General features: G+C 37.9%; 1 protein-coding gene across 6 annotated transcripts in view; it reads left to right on the plus strand.

Moving 5' to 3' along the window:
• The window catches only part of LOC133298421 (ubiquitin C-terminal hydrolase 12-like), a 51,966-nt gene that overhangs the window by 10,126 nt on the left and 17,260 nt on the right, over positions 1–24,580 (plus strand). For 4 of the 6 annotated variants that reach the window (XM_061497695.1, XM_061497698.1, XM_061497694.1 and 1 more), the window contains exons 10-20: positions 2,879–2,988; positions 5,445–5,519; positions 12,937–13,015; positions 13,149–13,295; positions 13,384–13,464; positions 13,591–13,710; positions 20,342–20,464; positions 21,094–21,171; positions 21,303–21,391; positions 21,469–21,577; positions 21,664–21,732. In XM_061497695.1, coding sequence (XP_061353679.1) covers positions 2,879–2,988; positions 5,445–5,519; positions 12,937–13,015; positions 13,149–13,295; positions 13,384–13,464; positions 13,591–13,710; positions 20,342–20,464; positions 21,094–21,171; positions 21,303–21,391; positions 21,469–21,577; positions 21,664–21,732 — 1,080 coding nt within the window. Of the gene's footprint in view, positions 1–2,878; positions 2,989–5,444; positions 5,520–12,936; positions 13,016–13,148; positions 13,296–13,383; positions 13,465–13,590; positions 13,711–20,341; positions 20,465–21,093; positions 21,187–21,302; positions 21,392–21,468; positions 21,578–21,663; positions 21,733–24,580 lie in introns of all 6 variants that reach the window. The other 2 variants (XM_061497696.1, XM_061497697.1) reach the window with 1 other exon arrangement.

Raw genomic sequence — 24,580 nt, forward strand, 5'->3', positions numbered from 1 at the left:
CAGAAAATATAAAGGAAATACAGAAAATAAACACAAGACCTCACTCACTCAAAAGCCAAATACCTAGGCCAAAGAGATCCCAAGAGATCCTTTCCCAAAACCCCTCTCCAAATATTCTGAATACATGAATAATAGAAACATCACCCTAAACTTCTATATATACTACTTCTAAGATACTAATGGGCTTGGATCAGTTATTATAGGCCTATCAATACTCCCCTTTTAAAATCCACCTTGTCCTCAAGGTGAGGAAGAGAATAGGGGATGTAATTGAACATCCACCAGGATCCCATTGCTTGAAGCATATTGACCCAATTAGCAACTGCAACATTATCTGTTCTTGAATCATATTATCCAAAATCCACCCAGCTACAGCAAACATATATTCGAGACTTGCATCCTCCTCTGTCTCTTGGGAGAATAAACGAACACCAGCTGGGTACAAAATGCTCATTGTATGTAGCTGTACAAACAAATCTGATTTGGCCCTAATCTGAAGTATAATAGGTTGGGAAATACTAGTTTCGGGTCGTGGGTTATTTTGACCAATTGGGCTACTAACAAATCTGGCCACATAAGACAATTCTCCTTTAATTGGGCCTGTAATTCCAATCAGCCCAATTGACCACCATTTCATTCCATTTCCTCCTAACCCATTCATGTTGCGGTGGCCCATTTTGCTTGGCCCATTGCATTCTGAATTATAACCTAGAGTGGGTTGTGTCTGAAAGTGGGTGCTGGCCCCATTTGACCAAGCCACTAGCACGTGACCATCAACTTCAGTCCCATATTCATACTTGGCCCATATCTTCACCTTCTCTCTTTCTTCAACCTCTGTTCTTCTTTCTTCATCTCCATTTATATCTTTTTTTTTCTTCTTTTTCTGTTTCCTTGGCTTTCGATTTCTCTATTTCTGTTTTTGTTGTTTCTTCTATAATGTCATCTTCTTCAGAGCTCCGATCTGTCTCTCCTTCGATCTCTTCTCCTTCTTCTATATCTGGTCCAATTTCAGTAAACCCACTTCGGCCCACCGTGTTCATCGTCTTCCCCACGACAATCTGCTCTTCATCAGTTCTCTGCGTACGCGACATCTTCTCTTCCCTGCTTTCCACGCGATTTGCCCGGATCTCAACTCGTTCTTCTTTATTATTCTTCCCTTCTCGTTGTTTTGGATATGCTAAATGTGTAGTTTTCCTACTTGTTCCAGATCCGTTCGCGCGTCTTCTCTCTGTTCCAGATCAGACTTGTTCTTCTTCCTCTTGATCTCCTTCATCTTCTTCCTTTCTTTTTGCCACCTTCGTTGCTTTTTCTTTTTCTGTTGCGCTTTCCCTTTTTTGGACTTCTGTTTCTCTGATTCTTGCTTTTTGTTCTTCTGCAAAACACGGATCCATGCGCTCTATTAATGTCCACATTGTTTTCTTAAGTTGATGAATAGCATCTTCAACTCGATCCATGCCTTCTTCCACTCGATCCATGCTTGCTTCTAATCGATCCAAGCTCCTCTCCATTCTGTTGTTTTCCATTTTTTATTTTTTTTTGTAGATCTGGACCAGAAACACTCCCTAGATCGGAAATGCTCTGATACCAAATTGATGGAACCTAATATTATTCATAAGAAATTGCAGAAATATAAATGGAGACAAGCTCCTTACAAGGATAAATTGCAGAAAATATAAAGGAAATACAGAAAATAAACACAAGACCTCACTCACTCAAAAGCCAAATACCTAGGCCAAAGAGATCCCAAGAGATCCTTTCCCAAAACCCCTCTCCAAATATTCTGAATACATGAATAATAGAAACATCACCCTAAACTTCTATATATACTACTTCTAAGATACTAATGGGCTTGGATCAGTTATTATAGGCCCATCACTATCATTCAAGGAATATAAAGGAAACAACAAACTTCATTGAAGTCTTATAAATACTGTAATTGAAAGGTTCTAAATATTTGTCAATCACAATATTCCATATTTAAATTCAATTTCTCAAAAGGAACTAATCTGATTACCACAAGATTTTGGGGTTGTCTCTTACTTTGATCCAGATTCTTTGGCTCTCACAAGATTTCTATTCTTATTTTGGGGGTTGTCTCTCATATTGGTATCAGAATGTTTGTTTGAAACAAGATTTCTTCTCTTATTTTGGATATTGTCTCTCACTTTAATCCAGGAGTCTTTTTCTTGTATCCTGTTGTACTCTTTTGTTAGAATCTCAATTGACGTGATTTCAAATATCAATTACTTGAAATAAAACAATATGGTCATTTTTTGTCATGGCTATTGTCATGAAGCAATTATCTTAAAAGCTTAAGTTTTATGATCGGAAAGTCACGAGTTCGAGTTTGGAAAACAATCTCTTTGCATGTTAAGGCTGCGTACAATTAACCCTCATCCCTAACCTCACAATCTGGGAGCCTTGTGCATTGGGTTTTGACCATCTCTAACATATTTATATTATATCTACACACACCTCCAACGCCGTAGCTCTTTTTTGAATTGGGCTTGAATTGTGGATAATGCACCCGTCTTCTTCCTTGTGTTGGAATTCAACTTTTTTTTTTATGCAAAAAATGGGGACTACAAGGATCGAGCTCTAGACCACTTGGTTATAAGGCTCTAATACCATATCACAAATCAATTCTTCAAAAAGTTTAAGTTGTTGGGTGAACAAAAATGAAGGGTTTTATTATATCTCTAACATAGTAACATATTTATATTACATCAAACAAGTGTATATTAAATGGTGTCTTGCTTTGATTATTTTTTTGCTATTAGATATAATCTTTTTTTGGGTTTATCATCTCACTCTTAAAATTTTCTTTTACTTTTTGACACATGTAACTGGAATGACCCATTTACTTGATTGCCAACAGATCAATGACCGCTATGAGTTCCCTATGCAACTAGATCTTGATAGGGACAATGGCAAGTATCTATCTCCTGATGCAGACAGAAGTATTCGCAACCTATATACACTTCATGGGTATTGAAAATTTCACTTAATTGATCTTAAATAATGGAATCTTTTGTTTTGTTTGATGAAAACTTTCATGTATCTGCTGCTTCAACATTTTTCTATGCAATGCTTCGTGATTTGTTGCTTCATGAAATTAGTGTTATGATTGTCTGAATTGATGAAAAATGGGAAGATAGAATATTTGGAATGAAAAACCACTGCATACTCACTTACCACTTCCCATTAAACTCGACTAGCAAGGGTGGGGTGAGGGCAATCCTTGTACCCTTGCACAATTGCAAAAAGGCTATTTCTTAGATTCGAACTCATGACCTATCAGTCACAAAGGAGCAGTTTTACCACTGCTCCAAGCTTGCCCTCTTTCACGTCAAAAGGTTTTACCACTAGCACAACAAAAATGTGGAAGGTTGAAAGTCGAGTGCAACTCACTTACACTGTACCCGATATGGTTTTACCGTTAGTAGAATAGGAAAGTGTGCTGCAAGTGATTGTCCATACACTGTCAAGTAACAAACTATTCACCCTCTACCGAGAAACAGTGAAAATCAAAACTTTTCTTTCCTACATCTTCATTGCTTCCCTTCTTATTTTTTTACCGATTCAAACAAGTATAGCCTAAATCAAATTATTAGTAAGTAGTAGAGCTCACTTTCAGGCTTGAAAAGATTGTAGCTGGACTTCAACGTTCTGCATGAACATGGCGTCTCTTGAGAGTCTACTGAAGATTACAGAAAAAATGGTTATGAAAGCTACATCTAAAGATGCATGAAATGCCTGTGTTGATTAGTGAGGTTTCCTGTGTTTTTCCTGCTGTAAAGACATCTGCAGTGGCTGTTTTTTCCTCGTTTGCAGCACATGTTGGATGAGGTGAGGCCAGATCTAGGTAGAGAAGAGAAGGTCAAGTATTGCGCAGCAAGTGACGGTCTGAGATTTGCTGGACATACCTTTGTGCACAATGCAAGTGGTTGCCTGTGGATCTGACATGCAGAGAAGGGGAACCCGTGTGAGTGTGTTTGGGATGGTTGACGATGGTGGGACTCCAGGATTTTGATGGCCTAGATGATGGGCTTCAGATCTGGTTGGAAATTTTTTTGTTTGCCAGAAAACTTGACACATCGGTTGCCTCTGGTACATTGACGGCCTGGATGAGGAGCTTCAGATTTGGGGGTTTCACCTGGTCAGAAAAATTTCTAGTTGCTGTAAGGAGGCGTGATTGGACTGGCTTGCCGGTATTGAGGCACTCAGGCACATGAGAAACTAATGCTGTGCATAGGTGGCCTTAAGGATGACACGTGATAGAAACCAAAAACCAGAGTGGAATTCGGTTTTCGGAATAATTTTGTCACTGGTGGGCAGTATCAACTTGGCTCTGATACAATGTTGAATTTAATAGAAAGTCTGTCCGTGTGTCTTAACTTCACAAAGAAGAGGAGTTTATGAAACCAAGGAAGTAAAGAGGTGCAATGAACCTAGACACTATTATGAAACCAAACAAGTTTATACAATGAACCTTCAACAGCTTAGAGACCTTTACAAGTATACGCTAGGCATACTGGTATAGTAGTCAAGATACTAGAGTTCCTTCTTGTTCACCTTCATCTTCTTTAAATTCTTTACCTGAGGTCTTGCTACACTTTGTTGATCCTTCTCTTGATCTACCTATTGACTTAAGGATTGATAAGTGTACTTGTACTCAACAAAAGCATCCCATTCTAAATGATCTTACCTTTTTTTTTTTTTTGTTCATTTGTCTCCTTCATTTTGAGCTTTTGTCACATTGTTTTCTTTTATTACCCTGCCATCCTCTTATAATCTGACATTATCCTTTTGATTGGAAGAGTGCAATGGATCAGGAAATGAATGCATTTCTTAGTACCTGCATTTAGGATCTTGTGTGTCTTCCTTATGTAGTCCTGCGTAGATAGGGTTTTACTTTCAATTACAATCTTGATGGAGGTGTTGAAATACTAAAAGCTTGATGGGTTGCAAAGGGCTACATCCAAAACTTTGAAGTTGACTAAGGCAATAGTTATGCCGTCATGAAGGAAGTAATGGAAAGGTAGAAGGGGGAGTAAATATTAGGATAAAATAAATTAGTTGTTGGTGACGTGCCAATAAGCATCTTAACAGTGATGGTATGAACAAAATCTTGGATGTGGAAAGATGATATGCATTTGGTTGATGAAATATGGAGTTTGCTTCTAGTACCTGTTGAGCTTTGCTGACCTAATTGAAGCTTGAGGTGGGGTAGCCATGAACTGGGTAGAATTTGTTTAGGACAATCTATAATTGGCCTATATGTTGAAGACCATTATTGAATTTTACTTGTTAAAGAATATGAGTCGTGCAATATTTTACAAAATAAAATAAAATTGTGCAATTGCTTGCTGTGACTGTGACTAATAGTTTTGCTTCAAATTGCTAATCTGCATGTGTACCTTATCTGCATTATTTGTTTGCAGTGTTTTGGTTCACAGTGGTGGGGTTCATGGTGGACACTACTATGCTTACATTAGGCCAACTCTATCAAATCAGTGGTATGCGCCAGTTTCAGCAATCTTTTGAATCTTCATTATTTATTTATGTATTACTCTATTCATTTCACTGTATTCATTGTGCACTTGTTTATTTGTCATGAAACATGTAAAGTGACATAATTGATTATTCAGGACAATATTGATCACTATGGAAGAGGAAAAAATCTGGTGTCATATATTGTGCTACAGTGCTAATGGTGCTAGAACATCATGACTAGTTAATCACTCTGACTAACTCGTACAATTTTATTGTTATAAAATTTATTTATGATGATTTTATCATCTTTATTACATCAAACTGAAGAAGATTTAAAGGTACAGAGCATAAGGTTTTGACATTGATAAAATATCTATTGGATATTAATTGAGAAATTGTAATTGCGATTCCTATTTTATGGGAGCAGCCGTGATTGACTGATCCTGTTGATAGGTCCTTTTAGCTATACAGCTGTATTATTATGTTCCCTTTCTTGAAGGGATTAATTATATATCATATCCCTGATTAGTTGTAATCATTTAGGATGTTTCCTTTATTAGGGAGAGGACTTTAGTCCTTTCCATTTTAGGGTCCTAAACTAGTATACCAGTTTTCCTATTTATTTCAGCTTCTGTAATAATTTTAGAATTAAGGTGGAATGAAACACAATTTTCTTTCAAATTCTACATAGTTTGAGAGCACTATTCGAACCATGTTTAAATTGAAATAAAACCTTTGTTCCTCCATGGCCAGCACAAGAGAAAGCCGTCTCAGAGATAACATCCAGGTCGGGCTGTTATGTCCAACATCACCAGCTTGACCAAAGGAACTATTCTTCCTGTCACTGGCCACAAACTAAATGGCCAGAACTTAATCCATTGGGTCTGATCTGTAGGATTTTCCTCTAAGGAAAGGGAAAAGAGGAAGGATGGGAACCCAGCTAGAACTGAAATACGAATGGAATATAAAAGTTTATATTGAACTGTAATTCTGATATCAAATGGATTTTCATTTAATGTTTGTAGTTACAGAGATAAAAAAATGAAACATGGTCTAGAACATTGGAGAGGCCCTAGTGCCTCCCAAATCTTTTCTCCTTAATCTTCTGATCTCGTAGGCCCCCCCTCCTGTCTTAAAGCTAAACTATTGTAAATAACAACTTTTCTCTCTAAAATCTAGTCACACTTTTGTCAGCCTAAGATTCTAATCCTCTACCCGGTTTCCTACAATACACCCTAGTAATGGGTGGTTTCCCAAAAACCCTTACCCCAAAAGATTCACCTTGTCCTTAAGGTGAGGAGTAGCCTTTGAAAACCCTCCTTCGGGTTTCCACTGCTTGAAATATAGGGATCCACTTATGCAAGAAGCATGAGAACTTCCACCAGTATCCCATTGCACTTCTGCAACTCCCCCTTGCCGTCCATCTTCAAGTGCTACACCATGGAAGGAACCAATGGCCAGCACATCCTTAATATAAGTAGGAGGTGGAGGATATGAGCCAAAAAGTGTTGAAAGAATGTCTATCATAGACAGGCTATGTTATCTATTAGTACATCATCAATTGTTGCACGGAAGTCAGAGAACTCTTATCTCCTCTTAGAAAGAAGAGAAAAGTGGGGAGCCCATAGGTAAGTTCTAACAGTGCAAAAGTTGCCACTTCTCTGGAATTTTCTGGTCTGATTTAATGATTATTTCAAAAGTAGAAAACTATTTTGTACCTCTTTTGGGCTTCTTCTAGAATTGCAGCCTGCAATGTCTCTAATGAGATTAATCCACCTCTTATTATTAGATAGTTTCCTATCTCACAGTTACCAACACAATCACATAATGGCTCAATTGAATCACCTTTTATAGGCAAGCAATTTAGCCTAGCGCGGACATCTTGTGTTGCATTTATGCCATTGCAACTGAACTTGCTTATTTTTGCAGCAGCAAAACAACATTGTCTTATGGTGTTACAATATATGAAAGTAATGCATTTGGATGCCTAATTTTAGCCTCTAACCTTGAAAGTGCCTCCCATCCAAGGGGTTTCAGAAAGATCCTCCAAACTCAGCGTAAGCATCCTCCACTTCTCCTTTCAGTTGCTCTTGCTCTTGGGTCTTTGCCTATCCTTGAGAAACAATATACAACTTTTTTATCACCTAGAAAAATGGTTCTGATAGAGTTATATAAAAACATTAATGTAGCCTCACCCAAAAACTTAAGCTTTTGGGTTGAATTTGGTTCTTCACATGGTATTAGAGCCTCAGTGTCACAGGTTCGATTCTCATTGCCTTCCACTTTCTCTTGTGGAATTTCTTAGTACAGGTAGGTGCGCCTGTGCATTGTTCACCCTTCAAGCCCAATGGGCTCTCGTGTGAGGGGTTGTGTTAGAGTTATATAAAACCATTAATGAAGCCTCCATAGTTATCAAATGCGGATTGCGGCATGTCGCGGCCAACCCCGAAAAACACTATAGCGGGTTGCGGTTGCAGAAATAGCGGAATAGATATATGACAGAAATAATGATAAAAAGAAACATTTTTTAAAGGCAGAGATAGCAGAAGTGACAGAGAGACGCGGATAGACTAAAAAATCCTTAAATTTTTTCTGTTACACATTTAAATTTAGGAAAAATTTAGATTTTGCCTTATGACAGCAATATGACCGCAATTTGGCTGCAAATGCGATCGCAATGGCCACTATTGTGTTTCGGTGTGGCGCGACGCGGTTTCTTGCGGAGAGGCACCACAACGCCCATACGGCTCGGCTTGCGACGCTATTACGGCACAATTAACTACTATGGAAGCCTCACCCAAAAGTTTAAGCTTTTGGGTTGAATTGGTTCTTTACAGGTTCCAAAGTTTCATTTTATGGACAACACTTTGTAATTTACTTTGAATGTGACCTCTTTCTCGATGCAAAGAGACACTGGACTAGGATTGGCCAAAGCCTTGATGAGATTCACTATTTCTTTCCCAACAATAAATGAGGATTTCTCTTGCCATTGACACAGAGTACCCCGATGTGATGGTGTCTTGGTCAACTTGGTTTTGTGTGCCCTCAAAAGGAATTACGTTATCTTAGTTTGATGAATTGGAGCTAAGTGTCTTGGGTCTAATTAAGTTTAACCCAATCATGGGCTTACTAGCCTAAACATCACATTTAATAGAAAGGAAAGGGCCCATAAAGAGTGCTTTGGGCTTTGGTTCATTATGCTAGCGTCTTGGCCAAATTTTGTTAAGCTCCCCTATTACCTAGTTCGGTTTCTTCTCTTAAGAGGCGTTCGTAGCCGCCCTCCATGGTTGCGTAATGGAGACTTAACCTGGAATTAATTTGCTTTTTTTCCCATTTTTCCTTTTGTTCTCTATGTGTTCGTACATCGTAGCCACCTTCATCGTTCTTGGCTGTGCTATGAAGATTTTTCTTCTCTTGTATGAAGTTTGGTGGTTCCTGTAACGGAGGGGGGTCGTCCACCACCACTGAATCCAGTGCTACTGGTACTTGCGCACAGTGGGAAAATCCCTCAATCTCAGACTCCCCTTGTTTTCATTTGCAATTTCTTGTTGGCCTGAGTCTAGGAGCACTTTGCTTCGTAGTATGAACTTTGATTACGTGGGAACTTTACAAAATTTTTACCCTCTTTGTTTCATCTTCCTCTTTGTTACCTCTGTGCTTATTCTCACATGTTTCTAGGTGATCCCCAGTGATATTCGTTGCTTCCCCCCCTCTGTGGTCTCTTTCTTCTCTTACGATAAAGTTTATTTGCATCACCAGTTTTGAATTCGGCTGTCCAGACTCAAGCTGTTTATCCCCAAGATATAGATCTAGATCGTATTCTGATTGAAAGAGCTTGAGCAATGCCTTGGAGAAGTCCCACCATGTTGCATACTTGCATTTGGGTAGAAACAAATCCACCAATAATACCAAATTTGAGCGCGTCCTGTGACTACCTTTGCAGCTTCGGAAACCTTCTTTGTTGCACGTATTCCTTTATCTTTGACATGTTGCTTGATAAGACTGGATAAAAAATAGAGGAAATTAAAGAACACAAGCAAGTTTTTGGCCTTGATTAATATCTGGATTTTTTGTATATTGATGAATCAAATGGCTACAGTAATGGAAATTTGCAAAATAGGAAACTACTACAAAACAATGCTATCATAGAAAGAAATCTCTAATGACAGAAACTACATATCATCAGATTAGAGACTTGAAAGTAAGAATGAATAAAATTGTATTCAATTGTGTATTAACCTAATACAAGGAGTTACAATATATAGAGACCCTAATGGGCGTAAGTGAGAAGCCCAAAATATTAACAGATAGGAAGTAATCTATTTAAATCTAATCCAATCTAATCATATCCTATTCTAATATTTCTAACACTCCCCCTCAAGCTGGTGCGTATATATCATAAGCTCCCAGCTTGTTACATATATGATCTATTCGGGGACCTCTAAGAGCCTTGGTGAAAATATCTGCAAGTTGATCACTGGAATTAACAAATGCTGTCTCGATCTCTCCTGATTGAATCTTCTCTCTAACAAAGTGACAATCAATTTCTATATGTTTGGTCCTCTCATGAAAGACTGGGTTAGAGGATATATGCAATGCTGCTTGATTGTCACAGATGAGCTTCATGGGCTGCTGTTCACAGAGATGTAGCTCCTTAAGCAATTGTTTTAGCCAGATGAGCTCACAGGTTGCATTTTCCATTGCCCGATATTCTGCCTCTGCACTTGACCTTGCGACAACAGTTTGTTTCTTACTCTTCCAAGAGATCAAGTTTCATCCAAGGAGAACACAATACCCCGAGGTGGATCGTCTGTCTGAAGGAGAACCTGCCCAGTTAGCATCTGAATAGCTAGATACCTTAGCATTCCCTTTATTTGTGTATAATAAACCTCTTCCTGGTGCTCTTTTGATATATCGAAGAATCCTGACAACTGCATCCCAATGGGAGTCACAAGGAGAGTCAAGGAATTGACTTGCCACACTAACTGCAAAAGAGATGTCTGGTCTTGTCACAGTAAGATAGTTCAACTTTCCAACTAACCGGCGATAACGACCAGGGTCTATCAATGGCTCCCCCTTTCCGGGTAACAGCTTAACATTAGGATCCATAGGTGTATCAATAGGTTTACATCCCAAATACCAGTCTCATCTAGGATATATATAGTCCCACATTGGTTGTATGTGCAACTAATGTGGAGTTTATAAGGTCTTGGGCACTCCCACCCTTTGAGCTAGCTTTTGGGGTGGTGTATCCCAAGGTTCTTTACATGGTATTAGAGCCTCGCCGCCCCACACTTTCTCTTGTGGCGTTTCTTAGCACAGGTAGGCTGGGCCTGTTGCATTGTCCACTCTTCAAGCCCAATGGGCTCTCGTGTGAGGGGGCGTGTTGAGATATATAGTCCCAAATTGGTTGTATGTGCAACTAATGTGGAGTTTATAAGGTCTTGGGCACTCCCATCCTTTGAGCTAGCTTTTGGGGTGGTGTATCCCAAGGTTCTTTACATAGAGAGATGTTGAGCTCTCCAAGTCCCAAATCCTTATTCCAATTCCCAACTTACTTCCCTTTGCATGCCCAACTCACCATATAATCAACCTTCCTAACCAACTTAGCCAGCTCAGCACCTACTTAATAAAATTGCACACACTTAATTACATGTGCTATCATCCAGAATATTCCCATGGTTAATTATTCTCCTATGACGCCTCCTACCATACACCTTAACGTGTTGTATCATTCCTCCACTCCATAATCAAGTTGTCTAGAGTTTGATCCTTGCCATAGGCATTCATCCAATAGAATGTTGAATTTCAACATGAGGACTTTTGAGATTGTCAACCATTCCATTACTACTCTCGCCCAAGCACTCTTAGTTGTGGAACTCACCCCTAAAGGTCTTTGGACTTGCAGCCTTTCTTATTACTAGCAGCCTCGTTGCAACAAATTGGACATGAAATCCATGAAATGCATATTCATGTTACTTTCCAAACCAAGAGGGATCCTTTGTCGTGACCACCAGGCTTATCACAACCAATTGGACCTAGAATACATGAAATATGTTTTTAGGTTACTCTCCAAATCAAAAGGGCTACAAAAGCTACTCACCATAGTTGTTAATAATGCACGATACACGATACGTATCATGTGATACGGTACGATACAGAAGCTGAGTTATATGTGTCGGTTGCCTGTATCAAAATATTAGTCTTGTATCGGACCACAAATCGTTGTATTGTATGATTCAGTATCTAATCGGGTATCATATCACAATTTACGTACGATTCTAAAATCGTACCAATATTTGCAATTTTTAATTGAATTTTTTTTAAAAAAGTCATTAATTAGGGAAAGGAAATGGAGATATGATTTGTGATTCAAATTCAAAATTGAATCTAGAAAGTCACAATTGATTGGGGAAACAATCAAACAAATATTCAAATTAATACAAATCTCTTCAGTCTTAAAATAACTGATACTGATGATTACCAAAAAAAATAAAAGTAACTGATACTGAAAAAATAGAGACTTGCACACTAGAAACAAAGTCTCTTAGAGAAGTTTTCAAAGAACTATAGTACAGACAAAAGGAGAGAAATTGCAGGCTCAAAATACTATTTATATGACATTATATATTTTTAAATTATTTTTCATTATGTTTGTGAATCCTACTATTCGATACAATTCACGATATACGATACAAAAAAAATAGCCAAACGATATACGGTATGTATTGCGATGCAACAATCTTGCTACTCACCAACAGCCAATATATTTTATCACCCATAGATGTGACCTCGAGTTGTTATGGGACGTGGGTTCGTCCAATGTAAAACTGACCAAACTATATTAAGCGCTAATCAAATCAGAGAGAAAAGGTGAGAAGTAGAGGGAAAGGAAGAAAAATTTGATCTGAGCATTTCTAGCTTATATTTCTTACTGCTCTGAATATTAGCAGCAGTATTTATAGATTTACATGATGGCTTAAGCAAGCTTAATGAAACTGAACTTGTTGTAACTAAACTAAAACTGTTTACAACCAAAAGCTACCTAACTTGTCATATCAGCTAATCAACGACTGAAAGGCAGTTGCATTGATTACTCTAGGGCTGCACCTCTAGTGCTGTGCTAGCCTATTCAACTAGCGTAATACAAATAGCTTATTCAACCAAATTGACTCAGATCACAAGTTCCAAGATCTTTGTTATGGTTTCTGGATTTTATGCTGGGTAAAACTGGTCCTTGTAGCTCAACAAGTTGGTAAAAGTTTCATCATCGATGTTTATTTAATGTTTCTGGACATAATGTGTAAATCTGTCATGGTGGCTTGATCACACAGCTTGATTTATATCTCTAATTGTTGTGGTGCTCTTAAATCCTAATATACCTATCTTTGATTGTTTGTTGATGATTTCAAATTTGAAAAGAAAACATGCTTTTTTCAGGTTTAAATTTGATGATGAACGAGTAACGAAAGAAGATATAAAGAGGGCTTTAGAAGAACAATATGGTGGTGAAGAAGAGGTAATATTCTTTAAGCATTCGTTGGCTTCTCTCCAATATTTTTTATTGATATTTGTTGTCTTGGTGAATTATCTTTTTTCTTTTTTTTAATCATCTTCCCCTTTTTTGTTATCTTCATTTTTTTTGTCTACAGTTACCGCATACAAATCCTGGGTTCAACAACTCTCCTTTTAAATTTACAAAGTACTCAAATGCATATATGCTTGTTTATATACGTGAAAGCGACACAGAGAAGATAATTTGTAATGTGGATGAGAAGGACATTGCTGAACACCTTAAAGTAAGATATTAATTTAGTTCGCTGATGTCATGATTTTTATCTTGTATTTCAATTGAAAAAAAGCTTCCTTTTAAATTGTAATATTTAGATAAGATTAAAGAAAGAACAAGAAGAAAAACAGCAAAAGAGGAAGGAGAAGGCCGAGGCTCACTTGTACACCATCATAAAGGTTACAACTGTATTTTTTTTTTCCATATATTTTTTATCTTTGAATGCTTTGTATTGTATTGTATTGTATTGATATGCTTTGTTCATAAGGTGAGATTCAATGTTGTTGTTAATTCATTGGCCTCAGGTTGCCCGTGATGAAGATCTACATGAACAGATTGGGAAGGACATATTCTTTGATCTTGTAGATCATGATAAAGTGCGGAGTTTTCGCATTCAAAAACAAATGCCCTTTATCCTTTTCAAGGTATGAACATGGTTTTTTGTTTTTTGTTTTAATGTTATTAGCATATTATCTTTTTTTTTTTTTTGATAACAATTAGCATATTATCTTTAAGTTGTTTGCATATATACAAATTTCTATTCTTTTGGGTTAGCATTCCTACATTTTTCACTTATTGATAGATTAAGCAAATATGCACACATTCTTCCTCTTTGCCACCCATATACTGCCACCAAGGAAGTGGCTTAGTATTTCATCAAGGAAGTTGTCAGGCTCCATGGATCCCCATTGTTAGAAATATAAATATAAAAACTATTAAAATTCCTTTACGTAACAACTTAAGCTTTTAGGAGAGTTGATTCGTGACATGGTGTCAAAGCCTTCATGAGTCATTGCGCCTCCTATTCTTTTAATAAATATTGTGAAATTTGTTACCACAAGATAGATGAGATTGTGCATTGTCTACCTCTCAAGCCCAAATGGCTCGTGTGAGTGTGCATGTTAGAAAGATAAGTATAAAATCCTTTAATTTTCCTAAAACCTAATAGCTTAAGGAGAGTTGGACTTGAAAGAAGGAAATTGAATAATATTGATTATCACAGAAATATGTACATGGGTTACACTATTTATATAAACTAACAAACCTAATAACCCAAAGTGCATAAACTCAAAAACTAATAAAATAAAATACAATAATTTCAATTATTTACAACATTCCCCTGCTCCCGCTAAAGCTTAGAAATAGATATTTATCATTCCCAACGTGCTAGTTAGTTCTTGAAATATGTCAGTGGGAAGCCCATTAGTCAAGATGTCTGCTAATTCACAACTAGAAGGAATGAATGAAGTAGTAATCAATCCGCTGTCTAATTTCCCTTTGATGAAGAAGTGCCAATCAATCTCAATATGTTTTGTTCGATCGTGTTGGACACACAATTGTGAGCTATACAGATAATTGACCAATTATCTGACGGAACCTATTGCTAACTCACACAATCAATTACAATATTCAAAGAGAAAGAGTAGAAAGATGATGACAAGTATATTTCATTTATGGATAAAGCTACAGTTACACTGTAAAGCAAAGACACTAATGTAAAATAGAGACACTAATGGAATGCAGCAAGAGCCTAGCAGGTTCCTCATCCTAATTACAGACTTCAACAATAAACGATAATAGGAATTACAATGACAATGCAGAAAAGATAAACCAAAGTTCTCAACTCACCCTCAAAGCCAAAGACCTAGGCCTCAAGAGATCCCTAGATATCCTTTTCCCTCTTCCCAATTTCCATTTCACTCAATACATGCATACCTCACTACACACCCTCGCTCACCTTTTATCCCTTTCCCTCTTCCACAATGTCTGACTCCATGTTTTGGTGCTTTGTGTGTTGCTGCCCTGTATGCTGCCAATTGGGTCGTGAGTTTGTCCTTGAAGCCCATACACTTAAAACAACAATCGAGGTATTGGGCTCACTTTGGTTCAGACGAGGCCCAACATGTGTTCTCCCATCCAGCCCATTATTTGATTCCCCTCCAGCTGTTACTGTCAGATTAGTAGATTGGGCTGTAAGGGCAGCTCGATAATAATGGCCCACTCCTCCTCTATTGGACCTTGGCCAATTTCGACGCAAACCCATAATCATGTGCAGACGAGCAAGAGCAGCAGCTTCCCCTCGCTTTGTCTTCTGCGTTATCATCCCATGAAGAGTGCGCCAACAGATCTTAGCATGGGTACGGAAACGGATGGGACCAACAGAATCCTCGTCCGAGCCTGAGTTAGACAGATCCTCAAATTGGATATGAGCTGGTGAAGTCCAATAGTTATGAGGCTGGCTCACAGGTGTAAGAAGGTGAATGGCCTGGACAGTAGGCAGCGTTGCTGAGGATTGTGAGGGTACAATGAAGGAGTTGTCAAAATGCCACCAACACGTCGCAACCTGATGACCATTTTTGCGACAAAGTTGGTACTGTAAACCAGATCTGGTGCCATTCCTACCTCCGTGAGCTCTGCCATGACCTCCAGGCCAACCACCACGCGTGAAGTCTCCTGAATTTCCAGTCTTCTGTTCTGGATCACCTGAAACAAAGACAAACAGAGGAGAAGTGTTTGTCTGTGTTCTTCCGTTTTTTTCTGCTATTTTATTTTTTGTTTCAGCTTTCGTTCTTTCGATTTGTTTCGATCTGTTTTGGCTTCCCCAAATCTCGATATGTTTCGATCATCTTTATCTTCTTCTATATCTTCACTCTCTCTCCTACTGCAGTGACATCTTTGTCCGCTTCCTTTTCTTCTTTGTCTAATTTGTTTCTTTCTTCTCCTTTTGTTGCGTTTTTGCTCTTTTCTTCTTCAATTTCTTTGCTTCTTCTGTGATTATTTCTTCTCCTCCGTTTTTTTTCTTTTTTTATTTCTTCTCTCGTTTCTTTTCTGTTTACTTTTTTTTCCTCTTCGATTTTTTCCTCTTCTTCTACACCTTTTTTTTTTTTTCCTTTCCTTCCCTTTTTTCTGGGTTATTTGATAATTCAACCTCCCCTACCACACAGATCTCAGGTATATATCTCCCTATAAAGCTCTATCAAAGCTCCACCAGCGTAGATGGGAATTGAGCCCACTCCAAAGTTTGTACAGCTGAGAGCACGACCTCTTAACCCCTTCACAGTTTCATTCAGCATATCAGCTTCTTGAATTTGGTTTGCTAGAAAATGTTGTTCAAGACCAGTCAAACATCCCCAAGCTTTAACTCCATCTTCATCTCCATAAAATTCTGGAATCATCTTTTTTTTTTTTATAGATCTAGATCAACACTCCAAGGATCTGAAGCTTTGATACTAAATTGATGGAACCTATTGCTAATTCACACAGTCAATCACAGTATTCAAACAGAGATAAAGGAGAGAGATGATGACAAGTATATTTCATTCATGGATAAAGCTATGGTTACACTGTAAAGCAAAGACACTAATGTAAAACAGAGACACTAATGGAATGCAGCAAGAGCCTAACAAGTTCATCATCCTAATTATAGACTTCAACAATAAACGATAACAGGAATTACAATGACAATACAAAAAAGATAAACCAAAGGTCTCAACTCACCCTCAAAGCGCTTAAGAGATCCCTAGAGATCCTTTTCCACATTCCCAATTTCCATTTCACTCAATACATGCATACCTCACTACACATACTCATTCACCTTTTATCCTACTCATAGGATATTCTAGAAGCAATTCCTTAACTAACTAACTACCTAATTATTTAAGACCCATCACTAACTAATTATTTCAGGCCCATCATTATCACACAGTAGTTTCGTGGGTCCTTCATATTTTAATTTTAGATTATCCTAAATGATTTAGCCATAACAATTCGCAAATATTTTGGGCTATGTCTCGAAATTTGGCTTCTACACTTGTCCTAACAATCACATTGTTCTTTTTAATCCTCCATGTTACAAGGTTTCCACAAAGAAACATATAATTGCTTGAAGTAGATCGTCAATCAATCATAGACCCAGCATAATCAACATCAATATAAACTTCTAGGGATAGATTTCCCCTTCTCACGAATAACAATCCTCTGCCATGAGTGGCCTTAAGGTACTAGAGAAACTTGCCTACCGCGTGCATGTATTCTTCCTTGGGTTATGCATGAACTGACTAACAATGCTAACTGCAAAAGTTAGATAAGGTTTGGTATGAGCTATGTATATCAATCTTCCCACCAGTCGTTGGTATTGTCCTTTGTCAATTGAAAGATTCTCCTCTTCTTTTCGTTCCCATTTTAGTGACTTTGCTTAATAGTAGACTGGAAGGTTTACACTTAAGTTTTCCTACTTCTTTAAGGAGATCTAGGATATACTTTTGCTGATAGGTAAAAATACTTTCCTTTGAATGGGCTACTTTTATTATAAGAAAATATCTCAGCTATCCATGTTCTTTAACGTCAAATTCAATAGTCAATTTCTCATGTAGAGCACGTTTCTCAGCTACCATCCCCTGGGATAATAATCTTATCAACATGTGTAAATTACCTATACAAATATATTCTAACAGATATAAATGTGTAAATACTTTAAAGATCTATTCATAGAGAAGAAGGAAATGCCCTTCAATTGAAATATACAAGTTTATCTTGTAACACAAATAGAACAGTACACGGGACTAACAATATTGTGTTGTTAACTCTTTGACAACCACTGCGCAGGACTTGATAATTTTGTGATATCCATGGATAAAATAATGCAAAATTTATTGTTTCTTGCAAAATAAATAATGAAGGGATAGAGCTTATTGGTCTTTTTCTTTTTTTGTGCTGCGGACCAGAGTTTCTAGTTAGGATTCTGATTAGAGTATGTCTTAACTAGGGATTGGTCACATCAGTTGAGCAACTTAAGTAGCTACAGGCTCCTATTATTTGCTTAGATAGTCCCTAGTTGCTTACATGTTATTTGTAATGGTTTATTATTGTTACGATGCATTTTATAGGAATCAGACTTTGTTAGTTAGGTGGTTAGGTTGTTAGGAGTAATTAGCCCCTCGTCTATATAAGGGCAACATTCTTTCTATGAATTTCTTCGACTGCTTAAAGGCGTTCTTACTAAACCAATTGCTCCTAGTTTGTCGCCACTATCCACTGTATGCTCAACATCAACGACCCAAGTCCTTCGCTAATCATCGGGAGTGGGCTATGAAGACTTCTCAAGCGGAGTGTGAAAAATGTATGGTTGATCATAGTTGTCCTTCTCGCCTCTTTGGGTCTTTAGCAATAACACCATAGTTGCGCAAGCAGAGAAAAGCCAAAACTCATGGACGAAAGTAGTGTAGCGCAAGGGTTCCCCTTTAGGTGCTAATATGCGTTTCACCTTGGTTGTACCCAAGCCCTACCAAAACTGATATCCAGGCCCAAAAATTTTGTCATATTTTTGAACCGTTTTCTGTGATTCATAGTTGGAAACTGGGGATAGGCCCATGGGACTCTTGACCCACCCTTTTCCATTATCCTTGCTTAGACCCCTTTTCTTGACTATATCCAAGACTGGGTCCCGCGTTGACCCAATCTGCACCTTCTCTCGATCTCCTTCACCATGTATCTCTCGAACGCACACCCCTTGTTCTGCTGGAAATGACCAGCAGTTTGCTGTGTGAGTGCTTGGTTCCGGCAGCTGTGGTGGTGGTGGAGCCGTTGGTGGATTTCGTATCACATACATACCCACAACTCCAATTGCGGCCCTTTTCTTCTGCACTTCCTTCCTCTCTACCCTTTTCTCGAGCTTGAACACTTCTTGTATACAACTAAGAGAGAAAACCTCTCCCCTTGAGTCATACTTCAGTTCTTCCTCCATATCTCTCTGTCCTTGCAGTTTTCCGGTTAGATTTTTTTTTCTTATTTGCCTCTGATATATCTGGATTTGAACCACCCTCGTTGATGATTGAAAAGAACTTAAAAATCTTTTTGGGCCCATTTGACATTTGAACCACCGTCGTTGATGATTGAAAAGAACTTAAAAATCTTTTTGGGCCCATTTGACAAACCTTGAGACTCATCTTCGTCTTCACCCTTAATTTGCTTCATACCTGGTGCTGGATCCTCTCCTTTTATCTTATTTGACTTCCTGGTTCCTTCTTCCTTAGCGTCGTGCATCGTTTTTTCACCACCAACACCCATGTTGGAAGAAACCCCCTTCTCTGTTGAAGGTTGTGTCTTCATGATTTCAGAGACTGACTTCTCCTCTATAACATCAACTTCAATACATCCAACATTTTTGTTTCTTCTTTGTTGGTGCAACTCTTAGTTATTGCTCCAGAACCATCCATGGTTGAAGAGGCCTCAACAATTTTTTTGGGTACCTTAAACAAATCCTGAAATCCCCCTTCTTCTATCTCCATTTTCTGCATACCCATTTATGGCTTGGAAACTACAAGAATTCCATCAAAATCGCGATTCTTCATTTTGCATATTGGTGTCTCCCTTTTCTCCACCAACCTATCAAGAATCTTTAATTTTTTATGCATCTTTTCATTGAATTCTGAGACGGTAGAATCCCTGGTCGTCTTCTTGATATGATTTCCAGAATTCTTCAAAGCTCCTCCTATGGCGTTCACCCCTTGTTTGAATCTGGCAGTTCGGACCAATTGTTACGACCCTAGATTGTTACCAGGAAAGAATCACAGAAATGGGGGAGAGAGGAAGATGAAAAGGAAAGGAAATGAAGGAAAGAACAATTCTTTATTTGATTAATAGCAAAGAGTACAACGATAGAATTCAAGAGCAAGCTCTTCTCAAGGGGAACTCCCCTTCACACTGAGATACTCCTCAGTCAATTCTACAATACAATCCCAAAGATCATTATGACAGAAAGAATGTTGCCCTTATATACACGAGGGACTAATTACTCCTAACAACCTAACCACTTAACTATCAAAGTCTGACTCCTATAAAATGGGTCGTAACAATTATTATATCATTTCAATGCTCTACCCTTCTTTTCTAAATAAAGATCATTTCAATGCTTCTATGCAGGGTAGTATGATGTTCATTGTATTCTTTATCATCTAGTGATATTGGTGATTGACCTATTTGGTGTTTTATATTCTATAAAGCTTGTTATGATTTTGAATTTACTTCGTATCTTTCTGACAATGAAGCTTTTATCAGGAAGAAGTTGCCAGAGAGCTAGGTATACCTGTCCAGTACCTACGTTTTTGGTTGTGGGCAAAGCGCCAAAACCACACATATAGGCCTAATAGACCACTGACACCTCAGGATGAAACACAATCAGTAAGTACATCAAAGAACTTCCAATGCTCTCTGTTTCTTTAATAGCAGGGTGGCTGGCATCTGTTTGAGGTCATTATAAAGTTATTAAGCTCATTCTTAACGTTAATAGTATGTGGTTTTGAAGACTGATATGTCTACTTTCTTTGATCTATGGTTGCCTTTTTTGCACATGCTAATGAAAATGGGTCCTCAATGACAAGTCTAGTAGTGTTCACAAACACGAAATGTATATTAGTTTCTGATATCTGATAAAATAGAATTGGATACTCTTAACTTATTTTGACTGGTTCTGTAGTATAAAACTTATTTGATATGATGGAGCTTTTGACTAATGTTCTTGAGATGTCTATCATTGATGTATTTACATTGTGGGAAAGATTTGTTCATTCCTTATTTCTTTTGAACATGACATGATTATTGTGTACAATAACAGTAGGTAAAAAAATCGATTAATCATTTCTTGGAGTTTCATTGTAAATTCTAAAAAAAATAATAAGTAAATATAAAATTGGTTAAAAGAGAGCGTGAGACTTTGTTTTTCATTTTTTGAAATGCTATCTCCGTTGACAGGCATATCTTCCTCCTAGTCATGATTTGTGTACTGTGTTGTGGCACTTTGACCATTGTAGGTTGGACAATTAAGAGAAATATCTAATAAGGGAAATAATGCTGAGCTGAAGTTATTTTTGGAACTGGAAATGGGGCAGGTAATGTTTTTCTTGGTAGTTTCATCTTCCTGATAGTGTGGTAGTTACTATTATATAGTATATATTGTACTCTCCCTTTCCAATTGAGTCACAACTGACATGGATTTGTTTTTTATGCCTTAATGAATTAGGATTTGCGGCCTATTCCTCCTCCTTTGAAGCCTAAAGAGGAGTTGTTGCTATTCTTTAAACTTTATGAACCTTCAAATGAGAAGCTTCGGTATTTGCTCTACCTATTACTAAATAGAGATAAAACTTCATTTAATTAATAAAATGTATTTTCTTCTGTTTCCTCAGATATGTTGGGAGGCTTTTTGTGACGGGTAGTGGGAAGCCAGTAGATATATTGACAAAACTAAATGAAATGGCTGGATTTGCTCCTGATGTCGAAATTGAAATGTTTGAGGTTAGTCAATCTGCATCTCTTCTATGTTGCATGATTGCTATATCAGTGGATTGCAATTATGCTTACATTCTGTCGTGCTCTTTCAGGAAATAAAATTTGAACCTCATGTTATGTGTGAACATGTTAACAAGACATCTACTTTCCGTGAAAATCAGGTATAAATTATCAGTGACTGACTGTATATTGGGTTTCCAGTGCTTTCAAGTATGTTTTTGATGAAAAAGAAAGAGTGTTTTGCTGTATAACACTATTGATTGATTACATTGAGAGACCCAATAGGTCCTATTTATATTGAGTACAAAGAACAATGCTAATAAATAGCAACAGTAAACTAAGAGGCTTATTTACAATAACAAGAGACATTAATAAATAAGGGAATAGATAGCAAGGAATTAATAAATGATAATCTAGAATATTCTACACTCCCCCTCAAGTTGGGAGATATATATTGATCATTCCCAACTTGCTGATCAAATCCTCAAATGTCGGCTTAAGTAAACCTTTGGTGAGAATATCTGCCGTTTGTTCCTTGGTAGGTATATATGACAAGCATACACTACCGTCTTCTAATTTTTCTTTGATAAAGTGACGATTGACTTCCACATGTTTTGTTCTGTCATGATGGACAGGATTTTGAGCAATGCTGATAGCAGCTTTATTATCACAATATAATCTGATAGGTAGGGGATAAGAGATCTTCAACTCTTCCAGAAGCCTTCTTAACCAAATTCCTTCACAAATACTATGGGCTAAAGCCCGAAATTCCGCTTCTGCTCTGCTTCTTGCAACAACAGTTTGTTTCTTACTTCTCCAGGTCACAAGGTTTCCCCAGACATAAGTACAATATCCTGAAGTAGATCTTCGGTCCATTGCAGAGCCAGCCCAGTCTGCATCTCTATAAACTTCAATCATCCTTTTGTTCCCCTTTTTAAAGAGAATTCCTTGACCAGGGGTGTTTTTGAGGTACTTGAGAATTCTATAAACAACACTAAGGTGTTTTTCCTTAGGAGAATGCATGAATTGGCTAACCATGCTCACAACAAAAGCAATATCAGGACGAGTGTGAGACAAATAGATTAATTTCCCCACTAGTCTCTGGTACTGCTCCTTATCAACATCTTCCCCGTCCTCAACTCCCATCTTGATATTAGCTTCAATTGGAGTCTCTGCTGGCTTGCACCCAAGCATACCTGTTTCTTGCAACAGGTCTAGAATGTATTTTTTCTGAGTTAAGGAAATTCCTTCCTTACTTCGAGCAACTTCCATGCCAAGGAAGTATTTGAGAGATCCAAGATCTTTTAGTTCAAACTAATCAGCTAAACATTTTTTTAAAGAGGCTATCTCCTCGGTATCATTACCAGTGACAATTATGTCATCAACATAAACAATGAGGATAGCAATTCTACCTTTGTCAGAGTGTTTAAAGAATAAAGTGTGATCAGTCTGAGCTTGGGTGAACCCTCTTCCCTTAACAGCTTGAGTAAATTTCCCAAACCATTCTCTGGGAGATTGTTTAAGTCCATAGAGAGACTTCTGCAACTTGCACACAGAACCATCCCCTTTTTCAAAACCGGGAGGTGGATCCATGTAAACATCCTCATGTAGGTCACCATTCAAGAAGGCATTCTTGACATCTAACTGTTGCAATGGCCAATCAAGGTTGGCGGCAAGAGATAGCAGAACGCGGATAGTGTTAAGCTTGGCAACAGGAGCAAATGTCTCCTGATAATCAATCCCATGAGTCTGAGTAAATCCCTTAGCAACTAATCTGGCCTTATACCTGTTGATGCTGTTATCTGCATTAAATTTTATTGTGAACACCCACTTGCAACCAACAGTTTTCTTTCCTTTAGGTAATGTCACAAACTCCCATGTTCCATTTTTTATAAGTGCATCCATTTCTTCTAATACGGCGTTCCTCCATTTTGGGTCATCAAGTGCTTCTTGGATATTTTTGGGTATCCTGGTACTATCTAACATAGTGTTGAAAGCACGAAAACCTGGAGATAACTTCTCATATGAGATATAATGGGAAATAGGATGAGCAGTGCAAGATCTAGTACCTTTCCGAAGGGCGATGGGCATATCAATGTTGGCTGTGCTAGTGCATTCAAGTGGGTTGCTAGAGCAAGGACTCGAGTCAGGATCCTGGCAGTCTAGAGTCTCTTGATGTGTTTTGCGCCTGCTGTAGAATTTTCCCCATTTACCAGGAGGATCACAAGGACCGGGAGGATCATTAGACTCAGGTATAGTTGCTCCCCCTGTTTCCTTCCCAATAACTCCCCCTGTTTCCAAAGGCCAAGGTAAGACATCAGCTTCATTTGGTTTCCCAGGCTTATCTTCATCCATACCAGTAGACTCCCCCTGAAGAGAAGTCGGGGAAAAAAAAGATTGTGTCTCATAAAAGGTAACATCCATGGAAACAAAGACCTTACGGAGAGAAGGTGAGTAACACTTATAGCCTTTTTGATTAGGGGAATATCCTATGAAGACACATCTAATAGATTTAGGGTCAAGTTTGGACCTTTGATGTGGAGGAATATGTACAAAGACCACACAACCAAATATTTTGGGTGGAAGAGAAGAAAGAGCGCAGAAAGAAGAAAAAGATTTAGTAAGACAAGATAAAGGAGAATGAAAATTTAGTACCCGAGAAGGCATTCGATTAATGAGATAAGAAGCTGTCAAGATGGCTTCCCCCCACAGATATTTAGGGACATGCATCGTGAATAAGAGAGCTCGAGCAACTTCAATTAGATGTATATTTTTCCTTTCAGCCACCCCATTTTGTTGAGGGGTGTTAGGACAAGAACTTTGATGAATAATTTCATGCTGGTTTAGGTAATCTCCAAGAATAGAATTAAAATATTCAGTGCCATTGTCTGTTCGCAGAATTTTGATAGGAGTCTGGAATTGAGTTTGAATCATAGCATGAAAATTTTTAAAAGTGGATGCCGCATCAGACTTGTCTTTTAAGAGATATACCCAACATACCCTAGAATG

Source organism: Gastrolobium bilobum, unplaced genomic scaffold (genome assembly GCF_033153095.1).
Source record: "Gastrolobium bilobum isolate Gb01-03AN ecotype WA unplaced genomic scaffold, APGP_CSIRO_Gbil_v1 utg111814, whole genome shotgun sequence".
Lineage (NCBI taxonomy): Eukaryota > Viridiplantae > Streptophyta > Magnoliopsida > Fabales > Fabaceae > Gastrolobium > Gastrolobium bilobum.